The 10,035-nt window shown below is 23.1% G+C and overlaps 1 protein-coding gene across 3 annotated transcripts in view; it reads left to right on the forward strand.

The window, feature by feature from the left end:
* The window catches only part of LOC117180088 (putative glutamate synthase [NADPH]), a 276,810-nt gene that overhangs the window by 93,256 nt on the left and 173,519 nt on the right, over positions 1 to 10,035 (forward strand). For all 3 annotated transcript variants that reach the window (XM_033372403.1, XM_033372402.1, XM_033372406.1), the window contains exons 3-5: positions 65 to 195; positions 7,586 to 7,712; positions 7,794 to 7,919. In XM_033372403.1, the coding sequence (XP_033228294.1) occupies positions 65 to 195; positions 7,586 to 7,712; positions 7,794 to 7,919 (384 nt within the window). The remainder of the gene's footprint in view (positions 1 to 64; positions 196 to 7,585; positions 7,713 to 7,793; positions 7,920 to 10,035) is intronic.

Here is a 10,035-nt window from a genome sequence, read left to right on the forward strand (position 1 = left end):
AGAATATTATTGGACAACCCCTTATCAAATTTCTTGATATTTTGCACAAAAATTTTTTTTTCAGATTCTCCGTGATGCAGAGAAATTGTCTGAGCGTATGAACCACAGAGGTGCATGTGCATGTGATAACGATACAGGTGATGGAGCTGGTGTTTTGTGTGCTATTCCACATCAATACTACGCAGACGAACTGCGGTAAGACTGAAAATAAAAATACAGAAATTATAAAACATAAGAAAAAAGTTTTATATTTAAGTATTATTTTATATTGTTTTATTTTAATATTTTTACATGGTTAGTTTCATAAACTACGTTATTAATTTAGGAGGAACTTATATAAGATTTAGAAATTAAACCTAATAAGAAAATCGAACTATCTTTTTGGGTAAAAATTCTTTTTTTTTTAAATTAAAAAGGCTACTATTTTATTTTCGGAATTCATCTTGTTTGGTTAAAAATTCAATTATTTGGTTAAAAATTTAATTATATTGTTTAAAATGCAACTATATATTTAAAAATTCGTCTTTTTTTAAATAAAAAATTCAACTTCTTTTGTTAAAAATTCATTTTTTTCAGTTGAAGGTGTATCTCTTTCGTTGAGAATCTACTTTTTTTAAAATGAAAATCCGTTTCATGTTTGGTAAAAAATAAAATTTTTAAACTGAAAATTAAACAATTCCATTTTTGTTTAAGAGTTTTTTTATTCAAAAATGTAATTATTTGGTTAAAAAATTATCTGTTTGAGTTTAAAATTTAATTTGTTAGTTACAAATTCATGTATTTTTGTGGAAAATTCGTTTATGTTATAAATTTTACTGTTTTGTAGACAAATCTTTTTGGCTCAAAAAATTAACAAACTGGTAGAAACTGAAAATATTTTGTTTAAAATTAAACTTTTTGCCTGAAAAATCAAATTTTTGGGATGAAAATTCAATTTTATAGTAAATAATTCGTCCTTTTTCTAGTTAAGAATTTATCTTTTTCACTTAAAAAGTTAACTATTTTGTTAAAAAATTATATGTTACAGTTGAAAGTTCAATTTTTTGGTTGAAAATTTGGTTTAAAATTAAACTTTTTTGCTTCAAACTTCAAATTTTTGGGTTGAAAATTCAAGTTTATCGTATAGAATTCGTCCTTTTTGGCTTTAAAATTAAATAATTTTGTTAAAAATTCGTCTGTGTTATAAATTTTACTTTCTTGTAGAAAATTCATCTTTTATCTTGAAAATTAAAAAAAACTGATAGAAACTTAAAATATTTAGCTTAAAGTTAAACTTTTTTCTTGGAACATAAAATTTTTGGGTTGAAAATTCAAGTTTATACTAAATAATTCGTCCTTTGTTTCTTTAAAATTCATGTATTTTGTTAAAAATTCGTTTGTTATAAATTTTACAGTTTGTAAACAATTAATCTTTTTGGCTTAAAGCTTAAGAAACTGGTAGAAAGTTAAAATATTTCTAAAAATTCAATTATTCCATTAAAAGTTTAATCTTATTGTTTAAAATGCCACTATATATTTAAAAATTCGTCTTTTTTTTCATCAAAAATTCAACTTCTTTTGCTAAACATTCATTTTTTCAGTTGAAGGACTGAAGGTGTATTTCTTTCGTTGAGAATTTACTTTTTTTTGGATGAAAATCCGTGTCATGTTCGGTAAAAAATAAACTTTTTAAACTGAAAATTAAACTAGTCCATTTTTGTTTAAGAATTTATCTTTTTCAGTTAAAAATTTAACTAAATTTTACTGTTTTGTAGACAATTTGGCTCTAAAAATTAATAAACAATTAATCCTTTTTGGCTTTAAAATTAAATAATTCTGTTGAAAATTCATCTTTTTTGGTAGAAAAAAATTGATTTTTTTTTATCTAAAAGTTAAACAATTCCATATTTGGTTAAACTTTATCCTGTATGTTGAATAATTTGGACATTCGTCTTTTTTAATAGAAAAATAGCCATGTTGGTCGAAAATTAATCTTTTTGGTTGGAAACTTAACAATTTTTTTTGGAAATTCGTTTTTTTTTCACCTTTTTTTTATCGGAGTTTTTATTACAAATTTATCTATTTGAGTTTGGTTGAAACTTTATCCTGTGTAGTTTTTAAATTAAAAATTAAAATATTTGCGATGCAATTCATGTATTTGGTTGAAATTTGGTTGAAAATTGATCTTTCTTGGTTGTAATTGAAGTATTTGGATGAAAATACAACTTTTCTCTAAAAAATTGTTCTTTTGTGTTTAAAATACAAATATTTGATTAAATTAAGTTTTTTTAATTAAACCATTTGATTGACAATGCATCTTCGTATACTGAAAATTCGACTATTTGATTAAAAATTCAACTATTTTCTTAAAAATCTAATGATTTTTGGAAAAAGTTTAATATTTTATTAAAGTCGTCAAGTTTTGTGGTAAATACAACTATGCTGTAAAAAAATTAATCATTTCGGATTAAAATAATTTTTTCGAGGTTGGGCGGAGTAGAAATAGAATAACCAAATTTTTTATCGTAATTTTTTTGAAAAATCTTGAAATTCATTGCTGTTTCTCAATTTGTGTAATATTTCTCATTTTTTCAAATTTTTTATTTGAGTTTATATAAGAGAAATTAAATTTTGTATGGAAACCGGAAAACGAAAAAAAAAATGTAGAAGCTCTAAAATTGATCTGATTTTAAATTTATAGTGCTCCTAGACTTTTTAGTGCTTAGTTTTGTTTTTTCATTTATCAAAAAAAAAAAAAATAAAAATAAAAAGGATCGATTTACCATAATGGTTAGAGCTCACGTGTCATTGTTTTTAAATACTATAAATTATGTAATCTAAAAAGTACGCAGAAGAATTACATTGATAGTGGCGTTTCGTAATGAAGGACGCTGGTGGTCTGATATCATATCATTATTCTTATGAATGCCGGATAAAAAGCACAGTTTTGTCTTTATCAAATGGGTCTTGAATTACTTTTCTCAATAGTGGAACATTTTATCGCAAATAATAAGTGATAGGAAAAAAAAGAAGAGCGCCCTGATATTTGAGCAATGCCTTGTTTGTGGTACTTAGAAATATGAATTGTATGATAAGAGAACGTATTTTAATTATAGGAATATTTCCCGACTTCACAGTCTTTCCTCTATTATCTTTTCCCTTTTTTTAAAAAATAATTTCTCTTTTTTTCTCTCGTTTTTTAAGGAACTTTCCCCTTTTCTTATGTTTTTTCGCCTACATTTTTTATTATTTTAAAAATTATAATTCTAAATATTTAATTTTTTGTTGAAGGTTCATTCTTTCTTGTTGAAAAGTCTACTAATTGTATTTTTGATTCAGAATTAATTCCGTTATTTGGTTGAAAGTTTAACTACTTTGTGCAAAAATAATTTTCTTGCTCGGAGATTTAAGGACTTTGTAGAAAATTAGTTGTTTTTTTTTATTTAAAAATAAATCTTTTGAACTGAAAATTTAACTGTTTGATTTTTGGTTCAAAATGTTTAGTTATTTGTCATTAATTGAACTATTAGGTTGAAAACGAATTTTTTGTTACAAATTTTTATTTTTTGGTTGAGGTTTCAACTTTTTTGTCTAAAAAAAATTGATCTTTTTAGCTTCAGAATTCAAATTTTTTAGTACAAATTTTTCTTTTTCGGTAAAAAATTGTATTATTTTTGTCAAATTCAACTATTTGCTTGAAAATTAAAACTTTTTGGTTGAATTTTAATGTTTTTCAGTTAAAAATTCAACTTTGTTGTAGAAAATCCGTCTTCTGGTCTTGAAAATTCAACTGTTATTTCAAAAATTCGTCTTTTTGGGTTAAGAATTCTATTATATTTGTAGAAAATTCAACCATTTAATTGAAAATTAACTTTTTAGTTGAAAATTGTTTTGTTGAAGATTCGCCCTGTTTGATTGAATAATTGAATTCGGCTTTTTTTTTAAATACTACTTGTTTTTTATTTAACTGTTGTTAATTTAAAAATAAATTCTTTTTTTCATTAAAATTCATTTGGTTTAAAGTTTAACTACTTTGTTCAAAAATAATTTTCTTGCTCGGAGATTTAACGACTTTGTAGAAAATTAGTTGATTTTTTTAAATTTAAAAATAAATCTTTTGAACTGAAAATTTAACTGTGATTTTTGGTTCAAAATTTTTAGTTATTTGTCAAAAATTGAACTGTTAGGTTGAAAACGAATTTTTTGTTAGAAATTTTTATTTTTTGGTTGAAGTTTCAACTTTTTTGTCTAAAAAATCGATCTTTTTAGCTTCGAAATTCAAATTTTTGAGTACAAATTTTTCTTTTTCGGTAAAAAATTGTATTATTTTTGTCTAATTCAACTATTTGCTTGAAAATTAAAACTTTTTGGTTGAATTTTAATGTTTTTCAGTTAAAAATTCAACTGTGTTGTAGAAAATCCGTCTTCTGTTCTTGAAAATTCAACCATTTAATTGAAAATTAACTTTTTAGTTGAAAATTGTTTTGTTGAAGATTCGCCCTGTTTGATTGAATAATTGAATGCGACTATTTTTTTTAAATACTACTTGTTTTTTATTTAACTGTTGTTAATTTAAAAATAAATTCCTTTTTTCATTAAAATATCGACTGTTACATGTTTCGTTGACAAATCATATATTTTTATTGAAATTTCATCTCTTTAGTTGGAAATTTAACTTTTTTGGTTAAAAAATATTAACTATTTGGTTAAGTTATTTTTAATTCATTTTTTCGGGTTAAAAATTCAACTGTTTTGTAGAAAAACCGTGTTTTGGACTTTAAAATTCGACTATTTTTTTCAAATAGTATTTTTGTGTAAAAAATTCTATTAGTTTTTTAGAAAATTCAAACATTTAGTTGAATATTAACTTTTGGATGTAAAATTCATATTTTCGGGTGAAACTTGTAAATGTTTAGTAGAAAATTCGTCTTTTGAGTTCAAACTTCTATTATTTTGGAAGAAAAATCAAGTATGTGCTTGAAAATTATCTTTTAAGTTGAACTTACATATTTCCGCTTGAAAATGAACAATTCTCCTGGTTTAGATAAATTGGACTGTTTTGTTATTTAAAATTTAAGTATATTTTCGTTGAAATACCATCTATTACATTTTTCGTTGAGAATTCCTATATTTTTATTACAAATTTATCTCTTGGTTTGAAAATTTAATTATTTCGTTGACATTTTTTTAAACTAATTTTTTTAACTGAAAGTGTAATTTTTCCGTTTTTGTTGAAATTTCTTTTTTTTTTAAATTTAACTATTTTGTTGAAAATACTTATAGGTGGGTTTAAAATTCAACTATTTAATAAACAATTCAATTATTATGCTAAAAATGTAATAATTTTGTTTAAAATTCATCTATTTTGATAAAAGTTGTCATTTTTGATTAGAAATTTGACTGACTTCTAAACAACTCGTGTTTTTTTTACTTGAAATTTATTATTTTTTTTTTTACATGAAAACGTCGATCTTTTTTATTTAAAATTCTACTTTCTTCTAAAAAATTGGTCTTTTTGACTTGATAATTCAACTCTTTTGTTAAAAATTCGTCTCTTTTGCTTGGAAGTTCAAATTTTTGGTGGAAAATTCAACCGTTTTGTTGTTAACTAATTTTTTTTTAATTGAAAAATTTGGTTGGAAATTTATCTCTGTTAGTGGAAAATAATTATTTTCTTGTACATTTGATTAAAAATAATTTATTCCCATAACTTCATGAAAAATCACCCTATTTTTTCTGTTTTGAGAGCATTTTTTGCTGTGAGGTCTGATATTCAGATTTTTGACCAATGAAGTAAATATATAAATAACTGATGTCATTTTAAATAAAAAATATTATTTTTGATGAAAACTGTAAAAATAAATTTTTTAAAATTAATTTTAACTATGTTTTTTGTATTTGAATTTTTTCTGACCTTCGCTTCTTACCGATTTTTGAAAAATGATTGCATTTCAATGAAAGGCGGCTTGTTTGGGGGAAAATATTTTCTACAACTCTACTCTGGGTGGTCGCCTACCGGGAAACCAGGAAAACCGGGAATTTTTTGAGACCGGGAAATTTAAGAATTTTCAATTGCAGTCCTGAAAACTCAAAAAAGTAAAAAATAAAAGCGTTAAAGATGATAATTTTTTATAAGAACCATTTTTATTTTATCAACCACAAATAAAATATTTTCAAAATGGATCTGTACTTTAAGTATTAAAAATTGAATAATAATTGATTCGACAAAAATATTCTGAATCCGTTAAAAATTTACAAACTTTCAGATTTAAATGTTAAAAATTGAACTGTTTCAATTCGAAAGTCTGCGTTATTAAAAAAATGTAAACGTCAGTTTGAAATCTCATAAACTATTTTCAACTTAAAAATAACTTCATAATTATATATTCGTAATTAAAGAATTTCATTAAATTTGAAATATTGTTTCAGTCTACAATATTTCCTTTTTAACAGAATCAATTAAAAAAATTTTAATTAAGACAAAGGATAATTATTTAATATTTAACAATATTTGACTGTTTATTAAAAAGGATTAAGTAAAAATCAATTATTTAAAAGTATACAAATTGAAACTGAATTATTTGACATGGAAAACCTTAAATCGTTAAAATTTCGAAGAACTTTTAAACTCCTGAGTGTTACAATTTTAATTGTTATTTTCAAAAGAATTTTGATTTGTAAGTGAAATTGTTAATTTTTGATATATAAATAACAATTGAACACTTATTATTTGTAGAAATAATTGGAGTAATTTTAAGAAATATTTAGAAGTTTTGAAAAGATTCAAGATTAATTTAAAACATTTAATATTATTTCAAATAATTGAACGAAGTATTTGTACCGACAAAATTCTGCCATTTGTACTGAAATTTCGATGCAAATAGCAACAGTCTAATTTAAAAGAAAATTGTTTGCAAATTAAAAAAAATAGATGCTTTTTAATCAGGGTTTGAAAAGAATCAAAAACAATTTTCTTGAGATTCCTAGGAAAATTGAAAATTATTTTTTTTTTTTTGAAAAATTATTTTAAGAGAATATTTCAACAAAATTAACAGAATTCGATTCAGTTCAAGAGATATTTAGAAGCTTGGAAAAAATTTCAAAACTTATTTGAAATTTCAAAAATGCAAAACAATTTTTAGATTTCTCAAGATTTTGAAATACAATTTTGAAATTTTTCAAGGGTGTTTAAACTATTGAAGATGAAAATAATTTAAGAAGTGTTCAGTTTTAAAAAATTTAAATTTTTAAATATTTAATGCTTCTATCTTAAAATTGCATTGGAAATTATAATGTAGATATATATTTTTAGAAATGAATCGGAATCTTCGGTCTCTACATGATTGATAAAAGTACCTCCATTTTATATATTTTTATTTTTATTGAACATTTGAGTACAGCATTTTTGAATTAAAACACTTGTGAGTTGAATTTTAAGAGTTTAAAACTCCAGAGTTTCATTTTGAGTGCTTTAATTTGTAGTTTATTTTTTGTGGCTTCAAATGGAAAAGTGTTTAGCTTTAAAATTCGAATTTTTTAAAAGTTTCCAATTTTTAAAGTAAATTTTTCTATGGCTGTAATCATTAGAAACAATTTTTCTTTTCAGAGAGAAGCAAGGTATAATTTTGCCAGAATTCGGACATTATGCAACGGGCATTCTCTTCCTTGACAAGAATACTCATCACGAAACGGAAGCTTCTTTCGAGAAATTGGCTAAAGAATGCAACTTACGAGTAAGAAAAAAATTGAGATATTTTTCAGCACGGCTCTAAAAGTAAATACTTGTTTTTAACGCAGAGATTTATGAATTTTAGGTAATCTGTTGGCGAGATGTGCCCACAGATAGTAGAACAATTGGCGAAGTTGCACGGAAATGCGAGCCTTACATGCGACAAGTATTTGTCACTGGCGATCAGGAGGTTGAGGCCTTGAATCGTCAGGTAATTCACTCATTTTCCTCTCTTTAAATCTTTAATTTTCAGCTCAAATTCAAATTCCAAAACAATGAAAAACTGAATTCTCAACGAAAAATTAAATAGTTGATATCTCAATCAGAAAAAAAAACGAATTTTAAACAAAATAGTTAAATTTTTAATCAAATATTTGAATTTACAACTTACAAAGATGCATTTTTAACTAAAACCAGAAATTTTGAAGGATATAATTGAATTTTTTAGAAGCCAGTTTTATTCTTAACAAAAATTAATTTTAAATCAAAAAAGAATTTTTTTGCCCAAATAGACGAATGTTAAAAAAAACAGATGAATTTTGAACAAAAAAGATGAATTTTAAATCTTGAAAGAAGAATTCTTTGCCAAAATAGATGAATTTTCAATAACTTTCGAAAAAAAAGTTTTAACAAAATAGTTCATTTTTTAACCAAATAGTTGAATTTGAAACCTGCAAAGATTAATTTTCAACTAAAACGATGAATTTTCAACGATATAATTGAATTTTTTAAAAGCCAGTTTTATTTTTAACAAAAATGATTAATTTATTTCCAAACGGATGCATTTTGTGTCTAAATAGATTAATATGTAACAAAACAGCTGAATTTTACAACGAAAAATTAATTATTTGATACTTCAAACAGAAAAAAGCAAACAAATTTTTAACAAAAAAGTTAAATATTCAAGCAAATAGTTGAATTTGCAACCAACAAAGATTAATCCTTAACCAAACCGACGAATTTTCAATAAAAAAAAATCCATTTTCTCACAAAAAAGACGAATTTTCAACAAAATATGTCGTCGAATTTTTAACTAAAATAATCAGTTTGCAACCAAGAAAATGAATTTTGAACAAAGTAGGTTAACTTTAAAATTTATGGACAGAAAAAAATTAACAAATAGTTCAACAATTAATCCAGAAATTAAATTTTCTAACCAAAAAGATGAATTTTCAACAAATAAAGACTTTCAGTTCAGAAACTAAAAAAAATCATTAAAAAAAATGAGTTGACAACAAAAATGTGTTTTTAATTTAAAAAAAATAATAATAAAGTGCTTTAAACTTAACACAAATGATTTCATTTTCTACCAAAAAGATAAATTTTCAACAAGGAATGTAATAGAAGATGTTTCAAATAAAAAGGACGACTCTTTAATAAAATTTTTGAATTTGCAAATATATAATAAAATTTCCTGAGTTTTACAAGATTTTTTTCGAAATTATTCGATTTGAATGATTTTAATGAAATTTTTGTTAAATTTAAAGAAAAAAAATCGTGAAAAAATAATTTTAAAATTGTTATGGAATGACTTTAAGTGATTTTTAACAGCTTTCATTTGATATAAACAATACTAAACATTTTATAATATATTTAAAGATTTGAATATAATTTCAAATATTTCGGTTAATATGGAATTTTTAATATTCAAGGAATATCATCAGATTTGATGTATTTTGACGAAATTTCGACGGGTTTTGTAATATTTTAATGGAGTTCAAAGAATTTATGCAGAAATTTTGTTAATATATTTCAAGAATTTTAAATTATTTTGAAAGATTCTCTGAAATTTTCAAGCACCTAAAAAAATGTCAAGGTACATATTTTAAAATACTTCAAAAGATCTGAAATATTTTAAGGTATTTCTAAGGATTATAATGATTTTAAAGAATTCAAAAAATTGTATTTCGTCCTTTTTAATTTAAAATGTATATTTTTTGTTAAGAATTAAACTGTTCAATAAAAAATGCAATTATCTCGTTGAAAATGTAAATTTTTGGTTGAAAATTGACTTTTGTAGTTGAAAGTTCCAGTATTTTGTCTAAAAATTCAACCATTTTGTTGAAAATTCAAGCAGTTTGTTTAAAACTCAATATTATTGGTTGAAAACTCGAATATTTTGTTGAAAATTGGTCTATTTAGACAAAAAATCCGTCCTTTTTAATTTAAAATTTATATTTTTTGTTTAAAACTCAAAATTATTGGTTGAAAAATCAACTATTTTATTGAAAATTGGTCTATTTGGACAAAAAGTCCGTCCTTTTTAATTTAAATTGTGTATTTTTTGTTTAAGAATTAAACTGATTAATAAAAAAAGCAATTATTTC

The sequence above is a fragment of the Belonocnema kinseyi genome, chromosome 9 (genome assembly GCF_010883055.1).
Source record: "Belonocnema kinseyi isolate 2016_QV_RU_SX_M_011 chromosome 9, B_treatae_v1, whole genome shotgun sequence".
In the NCBI taxonomy this organism is placed as follows: domain Eukaryota; kingdom Metazoa; phylum Arthropoda; class Insecta; order Hymenoptera; family Cynipidae; genus Belonocnema; species Belonocnema kinseyi.